This window comes from Acanthisitta chloris, unplaced genomic scaffold (assembly GCF_000695815.1).
Source record: "Acanthisitta chloris isolate BGI_N310 unplaced genomic scaffold, ASM69581v1 scaffold3597, whole genome shotgun sequence".
In the NCBI taxonomy this organism is placed as follows: Eukaryota; Metazoa; Chordata; class Aves; order Passeriformes; family Acanthisittidae; genus Acanthisitta; species Acanthisitta chloris.
The window spans coordinates 19,721-40,728 of NW_008681940.1; the positions used below are offsets into that span (position 1 = coordinate 19,721).

Here is a 21,008-nt window from a genome sequence, read left to right on the forward strand (position 1 = left end):
ATGTGGCAGAGGGGATGCCTCTGTAAGGCTTAGCTATCTTAGTTGGGGGGCAAGAATGTTACACATTTTCCAAAGAACATTGGAACATGATGCTGATCTATCTACTCCTTCCTCCTGTCTGAACTAGGATTACTTGAAAATATGTCAGGGTCTCTGCAAGGAAGTACCCACTGCTGTGAGGGCTGTGACTTAGTTCCCTGTTTAACTGAGTGTCTTCAAGTCACCCAAACTGGACTAAATAAAATCCTCTTCTAGTTTTTCACCTCCTTCCACAACCAGATCATCGTCAGCGGGACATTGTCATTCTGGGAAGTGACCAACATGATTGTCTAAATAAAATGCCATTTTTGCACCGCCCAGGTGAGATGCAAGCAAACTGATGGATTGGTATGGTGCAGTGGAGCAGTAAGCAAATGCTAACAAGGGTCCTAAAAGCAGATCATCCATCTCAGAGTGATGGATCACAGAAAATGATCAGTTCTGGTGGTGGTGTTATGTGTTACCTCTTCCAGCCAAGCATTAGTTCTTAAGATTGCTCTATTATGACAGGTTTCATGATATATATATGCCTTTCTTTCCATATAATTCCTCTGGCAATGGCTGCCCTGAATGTGTTACACATCACAATATCAATGAGAAGAGTAAAGAAACACCTAAAAATGAATGTATTTGATTAATTACTGATAGTTTGAAGCAACATCTTTTTCATATCCAGGCTAATAACAGGACTCTACAGGAGAAGATTCTCCAGGTGAACAACCTCGTAGAAGCATTTGGGAACGCAGGCACCATCATCAATGATAACTCAAGCAGATTTGGAAAATATTTGGAGATGAAATTCACTTGTGGTGGCACTGTAGTAGGAGCTCAGATTTCTGAGTATCTCCTTGAAAAATCCAGAGTTGTCCACCAGGCAGTGTAAGTATGAAAATTGTATTTGACCTAATTTAGGGGTTACAGAGTAGGTCTATGATGCAGAAAATCATCTTGTTTCAAAACACAAAGATGAATAAGATACTTGGATTTTTTTCTTATAAATTATATACAAATACCTTATAAATCTGTAAGCCAGCTGAAAACTACTACTGATTTTTTTTTCACATTGCCTCCTGGGTTATTTAAACAAATCCATAAAAAGGCACATGTGATATATAAACCATATCAGAATGTGTAAACAATTAAAACCTTTCTAATAGATCAGTTATATTTTTTTTGTGGAATTTTGAAGTATTGTGTTAAGTATATAACTTGGATTTAATTCCTCTACATTTCTTCTAATATTGTAGCTTGTTTCTTTGCTTGTTTGCAAAGTGCTCATTTTCCATTTTGGAACATCTTAGTAGGATTTGTTTATAAAGGTACAAAAGTAGAATGGATCCATTTCTGTCCTGTGTGTATCTCACAATATAGAATGACAGAAAAATTAAATTGAATTTCTAATTAATTTGAGCTATTGACATGTATTTTCTGTCCTAATATGTAGGATGTCCAGATGAAAAATACTTTGCAATTGCATTTCTGCCATGGTAACAATAGGAAAAACAGAGTTTGAGAAAAGGAATGTTGTCTCTGATCAACTTTTTTCCCCTTGCTGATGTCTTACTCATTTTTTACTCTTTTTGTAGTTCTGCATGACCTTGTTGTCTGTTGTAGGTTTGTGAAATGAAGAACATTTAAGCATCACTTGGTTTGTTTCAATAAGCAATTTCAAGTTAGAGGCAATTCTATTAAATGGTGGTTTTTTCTTAGTTGAACAGAAACTGCTTTCCAGAAAAAAATCGGATTTTTTCTTTAAAACACCACTTTTTCATAACTTTTAATGGGGTTGTTCTGTGGCTATCAATTTATATTTATATTTAATCACATGCTGAGAAAGGAAGTCGACAAAGCATTTATGTGCATCAAGTGTTGTTTAGGTAGGTGTTTAGATGTCTGCATTCACAAGAAAATTGCACCAAAGTGTTTAGCATGAGAACTACTGTAGGAGGTTAAATTTTGCAGAAAGGACTTCCAAGGGCACCTGAAGCTGCTTGTGTTGAGCCTGTTCTCTTCACTGAGGTCTGTGACTGGTCCATATGGCTGTGTCAGGGCAGAGAACTGACATTCAGGGACCTGCACTGCAAGGACATTTTGCTCTTCTGGGAGAACACGATTCCCAAACTCATATGAAGAGCTAGGAATGACTTATTGCCGAAAACCAGTGACTAATTACCCAGAAAATGGGAGACCTAAGTTCCAGACCCACTTCAAGCCAATAGATTTTGAACCCACAGATTCCTGTAGCTTTCCAAGAGAATACACACACCATCAGGATACAGTGAGGTTTCAGAGAGCATGCAAACTATGACCGTGTAATCTAATGGTTAAGACACCAAGGGGAAAGATAAGAGATCTGCTCTGCTCCTACTCCTTAAATGGATATTGTTTTCTACTACTGACTGTCCACAGTAACATATGCAAACTGGATTGGCATTGGACTCTGATCTAGGTAACCACCATGCACTGGGCTCCAATCCTGTTTCACAGAAGCTCAATAAGTGTGCCCATGGGAATCTCATGAGGCTTACCAAAACCAAGTGCAAGGAGCTGCACATGGGCTGGGGCAACCTCCAGGATCAGTACAGGCTGGGGGATGAACAGATCAAGAACAGTCCTGCCAAGAAGGATTAGGGGAACTGTTGGATAAGAGCCTGGACATGATCCAGCAATGTGCACTTGCAGCTGAGAAAGCCAGTTGTATCCTGGTCTGCATCAAAAGCAGCATGGTCAGCAGGTTAAGGGAGGTGGTTCTGCCCCTCTACTCCACTCTTGTGAGACCCCACTGCAGTACTGCATCCAGCTCTGGGGTTTGCAGCACAGGAAAGACATCAGCCTGTTGGAACAAGTCCAGAGGAGGGCCACCGAGATGATGAGAGGGATGAAGCACCTCTCCCACAAGGAAAAGCTAAGAAAATTTGGTTTGTTGAGCCTGGAGAAGAGAAGGCTTTGGGGTGACCTAATTTTGGCCTTCCAGTACCAGAAGGGGGCCTACAAAAAAAATTGAGAAAACATTTTGCAAGGGCATCTAGTGCTAAGACAAGGAGGAATGGCTTTAGACTGAGAGTAGGTTTAGATTAGCTATTAGGAAGCAATTCTTTACTGTGAGGGTGGTGAGGCACTGGAACTGGTTGCCCAGAGAAATTGTGGATGCCCCATCCCTGAAAGTGTTCAAGGCCAGGTGAGATGGGGCTCTGAGCACCTGTTCTAGTGGAAGGGATTCCTGTCCATAGCAGGGTAGGATCCTTAAGGTCCCTTTCCACCCAAGCCATTCTGTGATTCTATGATCTAGTGGTGCTCATGTGGCAGGCACCTCAATTTATGCAGAAAGCAGGTGTTTGAACACAATTCCTTTTTGCCATTCGGTACCGACTGATTTGGGAATCTCAGGGCTCAGTGGTGGTTGCAAATTTTCACCTAAGCATCCAGCTCTTCCTCATAAGGCACATAGAAACTTGAATGTGCAATAAACCTCTGTCGTGGGTTTGGGCACCTAATGTTTAGGCCGAGTCATAAGGCCCTTTGCTGATCGATTGCTTGTGTGCTTTCTTAGTTCAGGGCTAAAGGACACAGCAAACATACTGGATTCAGTGAACCAGGAGTGTATACCTCTCCCACGCTCAGAAGGTTTTTTAAAACAACTGGAGTTGAGCAGCTCATTTAATGTGGGTGGGTGAGCAGTGTGCAAGATCTCACACAGAATCTACCAATTGCACCAAAGGTAGAGCAACATTTATCTGCTTGTAGCACTGAGCAGCTACCCTGGCAGCATCAGGACAAACACACAGTGGCACAGAAAGGCTGTTCACTGGACCTTCTGTAATAAAACTTCTTTCAGAGTCTTCTGTCAGTTTGCATGAGTCTCACCTGTTATTAAAATAATGTTAATAATAGTATGTATGTAATCAGTAAATGCAACATAATTACATTGCTAAACCAGTCTGTTGTTTCTGTTGTTTCAGAGGAGAGAAAAATTTCCATATTTTTTATTACATTTATGCTGGTCTGGCAGAAAAGAAAAAACTGGCACATTATAAACTGCCAGAATATAGACCTCCCAGGTAATGCAGTTTGTTTTTACATAAATTGATTACTAAGAAATGTGGTGTTGAATTTTCAGCCTCATTTATATTCTAACTCTGTATCCATCAATTCTTTCAGATATCTGCAAAATGATCATTTCAGAATAGTGCAAGATTTCATGAACAATAGCTTTTATAAGTCTCAGTTTGAATTAATTGAACAGTGCTTCAAAGTCATAGGTTTTACACTGGAGGTGAGTGCTGATAACCCTTTTCTTTTGTGAACTTTGCCACCTACCTTAATCAGGAAAAACTTAGATAAAGCATTCAAATAATCTCCCTTTTCTTCCTTTAGCAGTATTGTGTTTATGTTTTAGGATGTTGCATGGTCAACTTACTGTTACATTATAACATTTACATTTTCAAGGCATTGATAAACCAATAAAATGGTATTAGTCAACAAGACTTTGAAACCAGTGAACACAGCACAGCTGAGTAATTGGGGGGAAAAATGGTTTTTGTAAATTAAATGCATAGAAAATGATGTTGTAACTGTTTATTAGGCAATAATTTTTGGCCTGTGAATATGAGCCTCATCTCTGTTTTAAGAGGAAGTCCATGATGAAAGTTCTAAAAATTCATTGAGTTGATCTGAATATTGATGAATTCAATACATTTTCACAACTCCAGGGATAAAGTTGAACGAAGTTTTTACATCCCTTTGAAGTGAATCTCATCACTGAACATTAACTGAACCCATTCTTTCTTTATGATCACATATCATTGCTCTGCTGGCCATTAAACCCCTCTCCTCAGTCTGTCTTTGGTAGAATTAAAATTAAAAAAGGACTCTGTATTTATAAAGTAGGATGCAAGGGGACGAAACCCCATCCCATGCTCTAGTTCTGTCTTAGGAGAAGTGGTGCATCACAGCTGTCATTTACTGCTGAGTTTCTTTATCATAAACAACAGTAGGAGTATGATCCATATAGTATCTGTGAAATACAACACTATTGCTGCAGAATGGATGTATATTTAATTTCTCTGACAAAACTGCGTGTGGTGAGGAGCTTTTCACAGAAAAGTACTCACTTCAGTTGACTATTTCTGGTTTCCCTCAATGTAAATATTGGAAATAGCTAGCAGAACAGATTTATACACTTACTCTGTGCCTCCACACTCATTTTGCATTAAGTCCTAGTAGCAGTGGCATTCACAGTCTCTTTCTCCTCTACATGTTATTCACAACTGTACTTAGTAATATCACACCTGTACTATCACATCCTTTCACCTGTGCTTTCACCTTTCCAGAAGCAGTGTGAAAGGACATGCATGATTCAGCACTGACAGCAGTTTTGTCACAGGACCAGAGGCCTTGATAAGTCCTGATTTAAACCATGAAAAGCAGCAAGTCTGTTTTTGTTCCCAGTGCTTTTGTTCACTTGGATGGATGGAAACAATAATCCTGATCATCTAAAAGAGACCTTACATTCAGACTGAAGATCCAGTTAGAACTAGGTCACTGGCTGCATTGTGCAGTTCTAGCATGGATCTTGACTTCATTAACTCAGTGAGCCACTGTGAACTGAATCTGTAAAGAATTACCTACCTGTAGATGCCCCACAGTTTCAGAAGCAGGTTGAGTGCCATAGGCAATCTGCTCGTGGCTATGTGTGAGCTCCATCCACATTACCCTGTCTTACATCCTCCACAGGGTGAATTAACCTTTAGGCTGTGTTTGCAAGAGTGGAGGAACTGAGCCTTCTTCCTCCACTGTGATATTGGCTACATGCACAAAGACAATTTTTTTTCAGTGAGAAACAGACACTGTAAGACAGCGAGTTCCTTTTATGAGTTCATTTAGTAATGCAGCCTTACTTAACCTTTGACATTCATCCCAGTGCACTGAGTTCATTTAGTAATGCAGCCTTAACCTTTGACATTCATCCCAGTGCACAGAGGAAGTTGTATATAAGCACGTTCAATGTTTTATTAGCAGGAGGCCATGAACAGAATAAGTTCTACACTCCAGTTAAAACATGGCTTTATTTCTTTGAAATTTGCTTTTAACTGAATGACGAGCTTTAATAGTAGCTACTTGCAGTACTCCCTGTCTTAAAATCACACTATTTTATTTCAGGCTACATGGCAAAATTAATAGGAAAACACTGCCTGAGGAGAACAATAATCATGCTGTATGAGACAGATCAAGCCAGATTTCAAATACACTGGAAAAGGGCACAAAAATGTCAGCAGCTATACAAACCGTATAGAATAATGGCAGAAGTTAAACTACCCATTTCATTGCATTTCAACTGTGTCCCTAAGCTTAAAATGAAAATCATTGCTTAATCTTAGGTAAACTGTGTGCCAGATATCCTCTGCATAATTTTTTAGAGTTTATCTATTTTGTCTTGCTGTCACTGGAATCATTAATTTATTAACTGCTAGATTAACTTCTGAAAGTGTTGAAAACAAGAACAAGTATTCTAGAGCAATTAAGGATTTTATCTGAGTAAATGATGCCTGACATGGTACCAGCAAACTATTGAATATTATGCATAAAATGTCTTGCAATTATGAAAAGTTCATCGTTATAAAATACCAATCAGATTTGCAAAACTGCTTCTTATAAAACTACTATAAAAGTTTTCAACCTGCTGTTTATAAAACACATTATTACTGTGTACCTCAAAATATACATCATCACAGATTCCTAATCTGCTTTACAAGAACACCTCAGTGTTTCTGAGTAAAAATACTCACATCATCAGGCAGACAGATAAACATCCACAGTTCAGATGAAAATTCACAGTTCAAATCTAAGTCAAACCTGCAATGAAAGCATCATTTTGCTAAGTCCAAACATGATTTTGTCATATATAAGTACTTAAAACAATGTACTGTATATATCACTTCATATTCCAGAGCAATAATAGCATTTTCCAAGGCTGTCCCTCTTCGGAACCTACAAAATCATTTGAAATTTTAATATGTTTAGGTAAAGTACATACTAAGGTGCTTTGGTGTGTTCCTAACTGACATTTTGAATGGTTAAAGTGCTTTGCCAAATCAGAGATGTGAGGTCTCACTCTCCTCCCAGTGAAACTTTTTCTCTCCATGAGAGACGACGAAGACGTGTTATTTGGAGTATCTTTGCTTCTATGATCCACGAAACATAGATGCAGTGGGTTTTGTATTTTTGTTGATCTAGATATTAATTTTTTAGACATGGTTGTGCCTGCAGACACAGTGAAGTGTGGATATAAATAACCTCTCATTTTTTACTGTGTAAGAGGATATGTATGCCACTGTTTTGTGCTTTCCCTCTGCTCCATGTCAATCCTGTCCTGTCAAGAAGTACGAAAAAAAGATTAAGCTATAGTTTGTCTTGCCTTCTTTGGCTGTCTTACTCTTGAAAGGATTTTTTGAGTACAGAGCAGGAATAATTGCTGAGAGCAGCAGTCCTAAAAGTAGTGAGCACGTGGCAGACAACAGAAAACATCACACACACACACATACCCATCACACAAACCACCAAGGCAAATCTACCTGGCTATTAAATATTGCATCTTTTTTAATATACTTTTCAGGAACTTGGAAGTGTGTACAGTGTCCTGGCTGCCATTTTAAATGTGGGTAACATTGAATTTTCTGCAGTAGTATCTGAACATATGATTGACAAGAGCAACATTTCCAATCCAGTAGCCCTTGAGAATTGTGAGTGGTTTTTTTCTTGATTTAAGATTGTTTTTCTTTAGTGTTTTGATAGCAAAGTTATATTATTACAACAGAGTTATCAATGAAAAATGTATTCACATGGAAAATTTGCAAGAATGATTAAAAACTGAAGGTAGGTTGACTCTAAGCCCACCTGAATTCAAATGCAAAAAGAAGAAACAATTTTGAACGTTATGCATCTTATTTGACTAACCAGTTCACTGGCATACAGGAAACATGACTAATACTGCAGATGCCTGAAAAGAAAATCTTTGGAATTTTTCCAAGGTTATTTGAACATCTGATGAAGAACCTCATTAACACATTGACTAGTTTTTTTCCCAGTTTCTTTCTCAGATGCTCATTACTTGTTCCCCACGTGTGGCTGTTGAAATATGGCTCACTAGCTCTTTGAAAGGGATACCTTAGATTGTAGGTCGCTGGGAGGTCGAGGATACCAAGGGGCAAAGATTCTCAGGAAATTTGCTACTCTTTCTCAGTAATTACAGTTGGGGAGATAATGAAGTCTACACACTCTCTTCTTACATGTTTTCCTGCCATAGATAGAAAAATATGTGGAAGTGGGAAAGAAGTACCCATTTTTTGGAGCAAAAGGTGGATTATAACTGAGAGGGGTGTTCTCACCTCACAACTTAGATACTCCTGACATAGTCACCTAGATTCCTTAGCATTTCTCTATAGACTATTTGGAGAAATAGTTTACTTTATAAAGGAATTTAGAACTTAAAGGCTTCTGCTTTGAATCACTTCCTCATTGACTGCAGGGGAAACTAGGATGTTTGGTGGCTAAATTAGATACTGACAGTTGTTTGGTGTGAACTTCCTTATTAGTCATAGTTCAAGACTTTGATTTGAGCCTTATTCATAATAGGTTGCACTTGCAGCTTTGATTGCAAAAATGCCTATTTTACTTTCCAAAACCTGTCCCTGAGCTGTGCCTGTGACGTTCCTTCCTAGGTGCATCCTTGCTGTGTATTCAGGCAGATGAACTGCAGGAGGCCCTCACCTCTCACTGCGTAGTGACTCGAGGAGAAACAATTATTCGTCCCAACACTGTGGAAAAAGCCACTGATGTGAGAGATGCCATGGCCAAAGCACTGTACGGTCGCCTCTTTAGCTGGATAGTCAATCGCATCAACACTCTACTCAAACCTGACAAACACTTAAGGTAAATTAAGCTTTTCCAGAATAAAAAGATCTCTTTTTTTTCTGTCAGAATAATACCATCTACACTAGAGCATTTAGTGCAGTCATGTATTTTTTCTCTGCTACTTTTTTGTGTATAACGCCACCCTGACAAAAAAAAACATTTTATCCTGTTCATAGTACACAGTGAAAATACAGAAGATATATTTTTTCAGGGTCAACTTTTGACATTCATCTGTTGATTACATAGGTCCAATTCTCCTCTTATTTACACTGATGCTGTTACTTCTGTCACTGTTGTTTTGAGTGTGATTTCATTTATGTGTGAGACTAGTTTTCAGACACATTTACTGAGGTTAATGTCCACTCTACACTTAAACACATTTTAAACACAGAGAAAAGAAAGATACTGGGAATGAGGATATAACAAATTTTGCAAATTAATCAAAGAAATTATGTGGTGTGTACTATAGATTCTACAGGTCAGGGCCCTTTGTAGCTGATAATAGTTGAAAGAGGCAAACTCTATGTGAATAGGAATATCAGTAACAAACAGCTTTGGTGTACAAATCTGGATTTTCTGGACCGTTTTTTTAAACATCAGAGGAGAGACCAAGTGGCAATCCTAAAATTTGTTCCCAATTTTTAAGTACTTAGTTACAGCAGAGCAGCAATAAACAGAACTGTCATCAGAAATTTATAGGATAAAATTCACAGTAGATGGGGCAGCACTGCTAGCCTGTGTGCCTCTCTCACTTGTCTGTATTTTGCAAATTCAATGCTTATTATGCTAGTGAAGAGGGAGAAAATTCAACCTGGAATGTTGACTAAAAACCCAACAAAACCAATCAGAACTTTGCTTTGAATTTGTGGTAGTAAAATAATTTGCATTTGCCATTTATATGTCATCAGCTCTGAGAAGAAACAATGCAAACAAATTATAGCAGTCTATTCAGCAAAAATGTAATTTCAAGACAGATAAAATTGTCACCAAATTCAGGTCAAAAGCAGCAAATACCTTTGATCCCTCCAAAACGAAATTCTTCCTTTTTTGAGGTGGACTTCACAAAGAGGTTCAAGTGCTATTCATGAGTGTCTTGAGTCTGATTCTTAATTTCTGATTTCCTAGATCATTATTTTTTAAAGAAATTGGTTACAGATATCCCCTTCAAGATATTTTGTAGATAGAATGTGATTTATTTTTATTTTACTAGGAAAAGACACTAATGTCAGCTTCAGTTTGTCATAAAATCATATCTTCTTAATTTTTTGCTTCAGCAAATAACTACTAGAGCTTTTTTCCAGTTGCAGAAATGATCACATATTTTCAGTATGCCTTAGCTAAAATATCAAGCCAAAGTTTTTCCTAGTAGTACATCTCTGGAATTTAATTGGTAATTTAAATTCATACCACACTCCAGTAGTTAAAGTAGTTCTTTAGACACATAAAAAGTCTAGCAATTCATTCTTTTTACTTTAATGTTAAAATAAGCAGTTTTAATTGTAGTGAGCAAATAGTATGAAGAAATAATATTTAATGACAACAATCTTTAATTGCAAGATGCTGGTGAGTAAAGTCTGTGTTATTATAAGAGAAACAAAAAGAAATGCTTATTCTTTCTATGCTGTAGTTAGGTTTTTGCAGTAGAATAATTACTGGCAAATATTAGTGTAAAAATAAAATCAGAAATTCCCTATTTGCTTATCAATTGAATTGAATCGTTACGTGATTCAGTATATCTGGTCTGCAAATACAGTAGTCTTTGAATTGATCTGCATTGATTGTATTTAAACAAAAATTATTGTCATTTTAAGATACATCTGATTTAGCAAAAATTCTCCTGTGTAACTGGTGTACAGATTTGACCCATGATTTCCTTTGGTGAAATAATAATGAAACTAGTCAGAGTGAAATAAAGATGCAACAATGGAAGGTTTATTTCGTCATTGCAGTGAAAATGATGATGGTTTGAACATTGGGATTCTTGATATCTTTGGCTTTGAGAATTTCAAAAAAAATTCATTTGAACAACTCTGTATCAACATTGCCAATGAACAAATTCAGTTCTACTTCAATCAACATGTCTTTGCCTGGGAACAGGTAGGTGTTAATTATTTCGATAAAGCTTTAACATTGCTGAACTTATAAAACCTTGTCTCAAGAAACTGCATTTTCTTTCTCCATAATAGGTTGTAAATTGAAGATTATAACAAATGTTTTCTGAGTATGTATTCGGTGAAGCAGTGCTAGCTATTTGCAAGTAAAATGCCTACATAAAATGCATTAAACTTGAAATTTACTGTATCTAGGCAACATAACACAGTGATAATCAGTTTGATGCAAATGTAATGCTGTTTTCTTGAGGAATAATGAGTGATGTACGATTCTATAGTAAAAAAATAAATGAGTGGTAACAAAATTTTGAAAGTGCAGTGTTCATAATAGCTTACTAATAAGCTTAATGAACACTGAAATTCCATTATTAAAAACTGCACATCTCACGATTTTTTGTTCTTATTCAGAAACTAGATCATCTAAGCTAAATAATGATGAATTTCATCTAAATAATTAAAAGTAAATCATGGAAGAAATAATGGTGTTGTCAATATAAAAGTTTATGAAATTGAAGAGGAGAGAAAAACCTCAAAAAATATCATCTCAACTTTATAAATAATTCCATGAGAATGAAATTAAACATCTTTAAATCATTATGGAATATTGTTATTTGAAGTAAAAAAAACATGTCCAGGAAAAAAATATTAATCTTGCTGAAAATATAAATATTCCAGAATTTTGTATGGCAGAACAGTCAAAATTCAAAGTTTTGGTGAAATAATTCTTTCGCTGTTTTACTGAAATTATTAGGGTTTCTGATACATGGATGAAAATCCTCCTGAATATTAATTTTAATTATTAGTAGAAACAGAGTATTTTGTCAGTGTTAATTACTGCTTGTTTTTAGGATGAGACAGATACAAGTTTGGAATGTGTTATGTATGCAGGTGTGTACATGCATCTGTCTGTGTAAAATGGAAATTTTTTTACATGGATCAATTTTATCTTGTTTCTGATTATTTCAGCAAATGCTGTCTTGCAATCTCAGACCTTGTAGTTGTTTTTATAGATTCATGTGGGAGATTCTCAGACACAAGTATTTCCTTGTTTTTAATATCTTCTAAAAGTCAGAGAGAATTTAACCTGAACCACTGTACTTACTTACACGTCTTATTTCCAAGGTGCACAAATTCACACAAGAAGGGCACTTGGCTACTGCCTTTTCTAACACTTGGAACATAGAAATAGCACAGACTGCAACACTATTATTTATTCCTGTCAAATCCAGGCACTGGCCAGGTCCCATGGACTTGCATATGTCCACTTTGCTCAAATGTTCCCTAGCTTGATCCTCCCACACTGAGGTTAAGTCTTTCTTGCACCAGACCTTTCCTCTGATCTCAGGGAACTGGGATAATCAGTCAAGACTGTTGCAAAGAAGGCATTGAATATCTCAACCTTTTCTGTATCATCTGTTCATGTTCAGCAGCAGGATCATATTCTCCCTAGTTACCTTTTGCTGCTGATGGACCTGTCTTGGCTTTCCAAGCCCTATCCCTGTACACCCTAATATTGCCTTAATATTTCTTCTCTTTTTAAATTAGAGTTGAGTTCTTTTTGGTGTAACCGGCCTTTACTTGTTTCTAGGTATCCTGATACAGAACATTTTGGTCAGACCTGTATTAATGCAAAGGTTTGTGGTGTCACCATCTAGTAGGAACAGTTTGCTCTCCTCCTCACACCCTGTTGCAGCAAGGTCAGGGTGGTTATTTTGCTAGTTAGCAGATGAGGGAAAAAATTAGCTTCTGATTTTCATAACATATAGGTTATCCATTTCTCCCTATAGAAAAGTAGTGCAATAATTACAAACCCTATGGATGGGAAAGGTGATCTTTGTTTCCAGATTCTCTAAGTATGTCAGTTTTACCCATTTGCAGTATTCTTTCATAGACTTCATTGTCTAAACGGCCACACAGAATGCATCGCAATATGTGTGTGTTTGTTCAAGTGGTCATTCTTTCATAGACTTCATTGACTAAACGGCCACACAGAATGCATTGCAATATGTGTGTGTTTGTTCAAGTGGCCTGGCCACAACAATTTGTGAGCAATACACAGAACAAGGGACACCAGCTGACAAATCTTCATCATGTCTCTTTGATTCCTCTTGCTGAAATAGATTTTGGACAGGTCATTTACAGCCTATAGCAATTGTCAGTTGTTATGGGGCAGTTCTTTGTCTCAGAACCTTATTTACTTCAGCCTCCATAATCTTTAAGCAAGGTCATTATCTGGCTTTGCTAGTTTGGAATATATATGCCTACAGTCTGTTTCCTTGATGGACTCATAGGGATATTATATGTGATTTGCTCTCACCTTGCAGTCATTCTCCTGATGTCAGATTTAGAGGGTGTTCCACTCTCTAGCTGACTGTACTGTGGTTTTATGTAAGTGAAGGCCTTCTCTTGATGTAAGCAACACTTTCCTCAGTTTTCTTGCTATGAACAAATGTTCTTCACTCAAATCACAGGCTATTCATCTAAGATTTTTTTTTCTCTTGCTTATACGCATGTTCCTATTCATATTTCATTTACACCAGTCCTAATATTTCGGTTACAAGTGTCCATATCCTGCCTGTAATACCAGCCAAGTGTCTAATTTACATCACACCACTACATCAGATTATATCAAACTTCATTATATTATCTTGTAGCAGTCTCCAAAGATATTACTACAGCAGTGCAGAATGAGCTATATAGATTAAGTTCATGCAAGTGTGGGTGTAAATCCCCTCCTTTCAGCGACAAGAAATGAGACATGAGTTATTCTGCATTACAACCCAATGGCACAGAATGATTTGCAGTATGATTCATAGTCATTATAAGACATCACTTTGAACTTATTTATAATGTGGTTGTTGCAGTTTTACATCACAAAAGCAGTCTTTGAGAAAGCAGGTGGCTTCAGAATCTTTTCTGTTCACTGTTTGGACTCTCCTGTGTTAACAACAGCAATGTATTTTAGTTGTAAATACAGGCCCTCCCCTCCCTGCAGACAAATAAGAAAAAGCAATTTGCAAGAAATTATAAAATCTAATTACTAAATGTGTCTGCATGGAGGAAAAAGCAAATATTTTCAAAATTATATTACTTTGTTAATGAATTTGTTAATTATACAAAGTATCACTTATGTAAAAGCCAAACATAGGATGAGCCCTACCCTTTGCTGATGTATCTGCCTGATTTTACTAATGACTTTGCATGCAAGGCTTTGTGTCCTTAACACTAAAAGACAGAAGTTATGCTTACAAGAAGGCTGGTGCCAGCAGTCACCAAGACCTTTCTGTTGACTTTTCATTAGCCCAAGCTGACTGTGGTGCTGATGGAGCTATCCTGTCACTGTGGACCCAGGCTAACATCTCTTCACAGCCCTCTGCAACGCCAGGCAGACATGTCAGATTGTTCTGTGCTATCTCAGAAATCTGTAGCATGACACTGCATTGTACCCTGCAGATCTACCCAAGGAAGACTGAAGAATTTAAATTCTTTCACACTTTCCTCAATAGAACTAAAACATATAGGTACATTGTTTCTTCCTTCCTTTCCCTGTTTTGCTCTGTTCAATTCCATATCACAAGTGATTACATGAAATTTTACATATCTAGTGGAAAACCAAGGCCTATATCAGTTGATTATAGTTTAGTTCATAGTTAACCCATGTCAACTTAATGACGAGTGATTATGTCATTGGACAAGGAGAATAATCTTTTGCCAACTTGAGCAATGAAGCCAAACTGTAAATGAACTCATAAGGTTCAATTGTACTTTCAGTGTTGAAGGTGACATGGTTTTAGCATTGTCAGTAGTTTCTTTTCTATATCTGAATCTGGAAAGTGTTCACAGTTTTGCTTACCTTGGAAATACGGCCTACAAAAATGTGTCCTCAGTACTGACAGCAATAGTAGGAGTAGTAGGAAGGTACTATCACAACCCAAGGCTCACAGTGTCTGCTAGAGCAGAGTGTCTGTGTACCAACATGGAGAACTCTAGTCCAGTGTCTGCTAGAGCAGAGTCTCTGTGTACCAACATGGAGAACTCTAGTCAAAATTAAGGGAACTTATTCTTTGTTGTTGGCTTATTGTTTGCATTTAAGAATAAAGGCTTTTAGGCCTGAATACAATCTCCTTTCCCTAATTTAACAGAAAGACTGAAGTGAGCAGTGTAGTTTTAGATAAAAATAGTGTAGATTCCCAATAGTCAATGAAGACAAATAGATACATCCAGTGTCTACTGACTGGGGGGAGAATGTAGGCTCTCAACTCAGTCACTGCTTTTGCATGTCCGTCAGTCTTTTTTAAGGTTAACATTAAGCAAAACAGAACTTTTGGAGCTTCAGTCCTGTCCTTCCGTTACATATTAGGTACTGATGTAAGTTAATTTCTGTCTGCTCCATGATCTACAGGTCACATTGTCCAGCAAGAGAACCTTCTCATTTCTTTCTCTTTTGTGATTCCTCCATAAAAAGTAAAAGGTATAATGGCAGATAGCTAAAATATTTTGGAAAGTGGCAAGTTAGCTGTCATTTGGAAGGATGATACCTTTTGGCATTAAATGTTTGCAATGTTTATTTTTATTTTTACATTCTTATGACAATTTAATCTTCTGCTTTAAGCTGGAAACATTTCATTCTGAATAACTCCTTGGTGTTCCCATTTAAACCAAAGTGTCATCATACCATGTTCTCAGCAAAATGCCATTACTTTATTTTATTGAACATGAAGACCATTTCCTAATGTATTTAATAATTCTTTTGTTATTAAGTGAGACCAGGTTGTACAAGCTAATGTTACCTAGTTTTGATCACAGAAAAGATACCATGCAGTACTGAGATGAGATAGGAGCCCAACTAACAGTGTAACTCGGTTATTCCTTTTGACATCCCATCCACAGGAATACTTTCTGATGGATTATGCTTTAGAATTTCAATAAGCAGCTATTTTATGGGGCTTTCTTGTCACAAAAGATCACAGGGGATTACAAAATCCTGTAGCTGATTCATCTTATTAATTCAAATAAGATCTATTTCATTACAGTTTTATGATGTGCATCATTAAGGCTTTTATACTTGCTGCTTGTATCCTAATAATGTGGTTGAAACCAGCATTGCGTAAGGAAATGTAATACAGCATCGTGGCTGAGTCATCTGTCACACTGGTGCCTGGAGGACTTGGTTATCAGCCATCCTCCAGGAGCCCATAGGAAGTGATGAGGGAACTCTTTCCATATCCTACTGGGCAGATGGCAGCATTACAGAAACCCTCAGTGCTGACACTTGACTGGGCAGGCAGGGAGGGGAAAAGATGTTACTGTTACAGTATAGAAGTACAGCTAATACAGAGCTCCTTTCTCTTTCAAGGAGAACATTTATATCAGCTCTCTAAACCAGCCTCTCTCACACGCATTTGGAGTTGGAAAAAGTTAATCTTTAGATAGGTTGGTTGTGAGAGCTTGTTTGAAGATGCCCAAGTATCACAGAAACACTCTCCTCTGATAGATTCATCCTGTGCAATCTCTTCCCATAGCCTCCTTGATAAGTGTGTCCTTGATAATTCTAAGCAGTAACAACTGGTTCTGTGACCATAACATCTGTGTGTTGGTACAGCTGTAACCCTTGGTTAAGCTGCCCCTACTCCAGTATTATCTTTGGGAGATAACAGACTCATTCCCTTTCTGCCACCAGCTCCTACGAGTGTATAATTAACTCCTTGCCTATACCAGTGATACATTTATTACTCTCCTGTCTTGTCCTGCTACTCAGGTCATTGATTAAAATAAAAAGCAAAACTCCACCTGTCCACAGCTTCAGGGGAGACACGAATGAAGTTAATGTTATGTGTCTGAGATGAGAAGCCCTCATGGGGCTGTAGGAGAGATTCTTACTGATTACACCCTTGTATGGCATATAAACTGAGCCATAACCTATGCTTAGAGTGAAGAGTGTCCTGGGAAATTACATCAGTCTGGATACTGGAAGGGTTTAGGTATACATTTTGTGTCCTCTTTCAGATGGATCAGCAGATTTATTTATTTGTGCCTGTATTTCCAGGGCAGTGTTATTGATTTTATCCATTTCACTGTTACTTTCTAGCTTAGAGATTAAGAGGCATGAAATCTAATAACATGTGCTTTTCTGTTGTATATGGCAATTAATGTCTTTTTGAAATGCTCAATGTATTGCCTTCTTCACTCATTCATACTCAAGTGAATGACACATGAGAGGTCTTTCAGGTTTAAAGGTCTTTGAACTCATTAATATTAGCCATCATTCCCTTTTCACAATGAATTCAGGATAGCAAACCTGCAATGTTAACACCATACGTGAATACAACACTTTCTAGAAGTCCTACTTTTGGCAAAGGGATGATTTTTAAAATAGATCAAAAGGCTTAACTCTGTATTTCACAGTATAGCCTGCACAGGACTGAAGGCAGCCCTTGCACAAATGTGAACACTGTGTGGTGGAGAACTACTGTTGCTTTACGTAATGCAGGCAAAAATAATGGAGGGGTGGTAGTCCCTAGAGCATCTTTCTCTTGGCAAATCTGTGGCTGTCCTCTGACTTGCTAAAGGTTTAAGGAAGGACATGCTTGTATTTTTTTTAGCTATAATCTAAATTATATTCAAGATAAAACCTTCTCAACACACTGTGGACACAACATTTGTTACATGTTTTTTCTCAATCTGGTAGGAATCCAAAGATATTTGCAGTTATCAGGAGAAAACCAATCAGACCAAACCAACCAAACAAACAAAGAAAAAAACAAACCCAAAAAAATCCACCCCACCAGTCTTTCAGTCTTGCAGAATACCTTTCCCTAGTTCCTTAAAAGGAGTAAAACTGTGATAGAGACAAATCTGAGACAATTTATTTAATTTTTAGAAAGTATGTACACATTTCTTGAATTATTAGAAAGTGTGTGCACCTTTCTTCACCACCTAAGAACTTTTCCAGGATTTTGAGGAAGGTGATCAAACAATTAAGGCAGCTGTAATCTGCAGTCATTTTGTATATTTTGGCCACTGTATATCACATAGATCTGAGCGATAAATAGGAATTTATATTACATAAATGCAGCTCTAAATGATTAAGAAATATTTTCTACATTGCATACCAGGGAAGTAAATAGACCATAAGGTCTCCATCTGCAAACACTATACTTTATCTTCTTCAACTCTGTTTCTTTAATTCTTGCTGTTCCTAGGAATTGTCTTTACCAAATATACCACAGGAATATTGTACTTATGTGTTCAAAGGCAAATATCTCAACTGCCATTTGTTTCTGCAAAACCTTGATGTCGTTAGTCCTGAGGCATACTTCATCAATGTAGTTTTTAATTTGCTACAATTGACAGTTCATGAATTATTTTCTGAAGTGGTTCTGTACATACCGACAAAAAATGCCTTCTGTTGCTTGCTACAGAATGAATACCTTTATGAAGGTGTTGATGCAAGAGTTATAGAATATGAGGACAACAGGCCTCTCTTAGATATGTTTCTGCAGAAACCAATGGGTTTATTGTCTCTGTTGGATGAGGAAAGTCGATTCCCACAAGCAACAGATCAGACACTTGTAGGTAAGTATACAGTTTATTTCACAGTTTTGCAGCATGTCTCCTGTTATATTTCTGTTTGGCATGTGATGTTTAGACTACATGCTAGTTCTGCTTTTAGTGAAGCCCCATTCCAGTGTCACAGTATGTCTGAGGAACACATGCACACACGGATGGTTGTGCCTTTGAAGTTCATAGAAAAACATCAAAAGTACAAGTGAACCTAAGCTGCTGATTCAGGTTTCAAATTCTGCTGCCTTTAGGAATTTTTAGCTGCAGGGCTTGAAAGATAAAGATCAAACTGAGCTAAAACTCTAGGCTTATATGCCAAGAACATTGTTTGAAAAGTTAAGTCATGTTTAGCTCTGAGATTTTTGATGAGCCATATCTGAACAAGAAGTTTAATACTTTTAAAGAGTAATAGCTGCAAACATGCTTTGGTGCCTTTCAGCACATTGTGCTTCCTGCTTTTTTTCTATTCAGAAATTAAAATTAAAACACTTCAATGTGTTGTAATTCAGATCCTGAATATTTCAGTGCTGCTGAGTTGTTGCAGTTACCATTGATTTAGTTACTTCAGTGATGAGTTTGTGCAGATAAATCCTTGGATTACTCAGTTTTGAATGTGCATAGTGTCAGATTAGAGTTTTAACCAACATCCAGTCACGAAACCTTGTAACATCCAGTAACAAAGCCCATGCTAAAGCTATTATATGAGCTTGTTGTCTTTTTATCCTCATACTTTCTAGTCTATGGTACAGAAGCCCTCAGTCAATCAATCAATGTTTTCTCACAATTCCTGAAAGAATCCTTAGGAAGAATTACTACATTGTTTCATGTATGAAGATCGAAATACTGGAAAGGCAAGCCCTGGAAGTGTTCAAAAACCATGTGGATGTGGCCCTGGGGACATGGTTTAGTGGTGAACAGAGTGGTGCTGGATTAACAGTTGGACTCAATAATCTCAGAGGTCTTTTCTAGCTTTAATGATTCTATGATTTTCTGTGGTCACATAGAAAAAAAATTGGTGCAAAGTAAGTAAATTATCCAAGAGCTCCCATATTTTCTATCCAGTGCCTTTTGTTACAAGACCATTATGGTATCTTTGTCCTTACAGTGTCTGTTTTCTGCCTCTGCATTATCCTTAGAGGGATAGAGCTTAAGAAGAGAGTTATTGTACAAGTAACTCCAGTAAGATAAGCTATGTGTTTCCTTTCAGAAAAATTTGAAGATAATTTGAAGTCAAAGTATTTTTGGAGGCCCAAAAGAGTGGATCTGACCTTTGGAATTTATCATTATGCAGGAAAGGTAAGAGACCTGATGATGTTAGTTGGGGATTGTGGAGTGGTGGGGTTAAAAGGAAATAGAAAAAGTCAGCTAGTTGGGTTGGTTCTCACCCATCATCTATTCAGTCCTGACATGGAAATGTTGGCAGTGCCTCAAACATCAGAAGTAAATTGAAAAGTTATTATCCCTCATTCAAAAAAACTAAATGCAATAGCATGAGTGTATTTATTTCAATGTCACCAGGTAAATGAACTGACTGTATTACAGAAGAGGCAAAACATAACCGTTATGTAATGCAGCTCAGTGCTCTTCTCCTTAGTTCTTCAAAGTCCTCTACCATGCTTGTTCCCACTGCTTCTGATCAGGATCCAGCTTCATTCTTTCTACTACCTCCTACACCCCATCAGCCTTACATAGTACTGTACATTGTCATCAGCCAGATGGATGGTGCAGGCTCTGCTTTCTGCTTCATTTGATGAGCAGAGTCTTGCCTTCCTGTCCAAGGTGACTTGCTGCACGTGCCTTTCAAACTCAGGAGAATTGGCTGTCACACTGCAGCAAGATGACACTGGAACGTTGCCTTATGAAAGCAGAGGCTCCCACCTCCTTTTGAGTTCTTTTAAAGAGTACAGAGGAACCATTAATGTCTCACGTAGGAAACCATGTTGGGTCTGTGCAGTGCTGGAGCAGCTAGCTCGATAAATACTGCCCATCAGCTGATGGAAGATAACTTGCCCCTTATGTAAGGATAGCTAGCTACAAAGAGTCAGCAGTAACTCCTCTGAACCTCATCCCCAGCTGAATTGCACTTTACCAGCATAGCATATCTCACTGCTGAGGAGTGGAGAGCCAGGTCTCCCTGTACCATTCCTGATACCAGCCACTGAAGATGGGGATTCCACTAGTGCCTCATCAGCCCTTTCCAGTGTTCACCAAGCCTTTTCATTAGGAAGTTTTTCCTACCTATGTCTCATTGCTGTCATGTCAGTTCATTGTTCCTAGTTCTGTTTACTATGGAACTGGAGAATAATTTATTTCCTTTTCCCTTACATGCTTTTTGCATAATTTAAGACTGTTACTGGGTTGGATTGTGAGGGATTTTTCTTAATT

At 37.5% G+C, this 21,008-nt stretch overlaps 1 protein-coding gene across 1 annotated transcript in view; it reads left to right on the plus strand.

Annotated features, from left to right (window-relative positions):
- Positions 1-21,008, plus strand: part of MYO3A (myosin IIIA) — a gene marked incomplete at its 5' end in the record, with an annotated part of 74,161 nt that overhangs the window by 19,537 nt on the left and 33,616 nt on the right. Inside the window, 9 exons of the mRNA XM_009078282.1 lie at positions 1-2; positions 688-918; positions 3,999-4,097; positions 4,198-4,312; positions 7,652-7,778; positions 8,757-8,967; positions 10,899-11,046; positions 18,482-18,635; positions 19,831-19,919. The exon at positions 1-2 is cut by the window's left edge and continues 72 nt beyond it. Of these exons, the coding sequence (XP_009076530.1) occupies positions 1-2; positions 688-918; positions 3,999-4,097; positions 4,198-4,312; positions 7,652-7,778; positions 8,757-8,967; positions 10,899-11,046; positions 18,482-18,635; positions 19,831-19,919 (1,176 nt within the window). The remainder of the gene's footprint in view (positions 3-687; positions 919-3,998; positions 4,098-4,197; positions 4,313-7,651; positions 7,779-8,756; positions 8,968-10,898; positions 11,047-18,481; positions 18,636-19,830; positions 19,920-21,008) is intronic.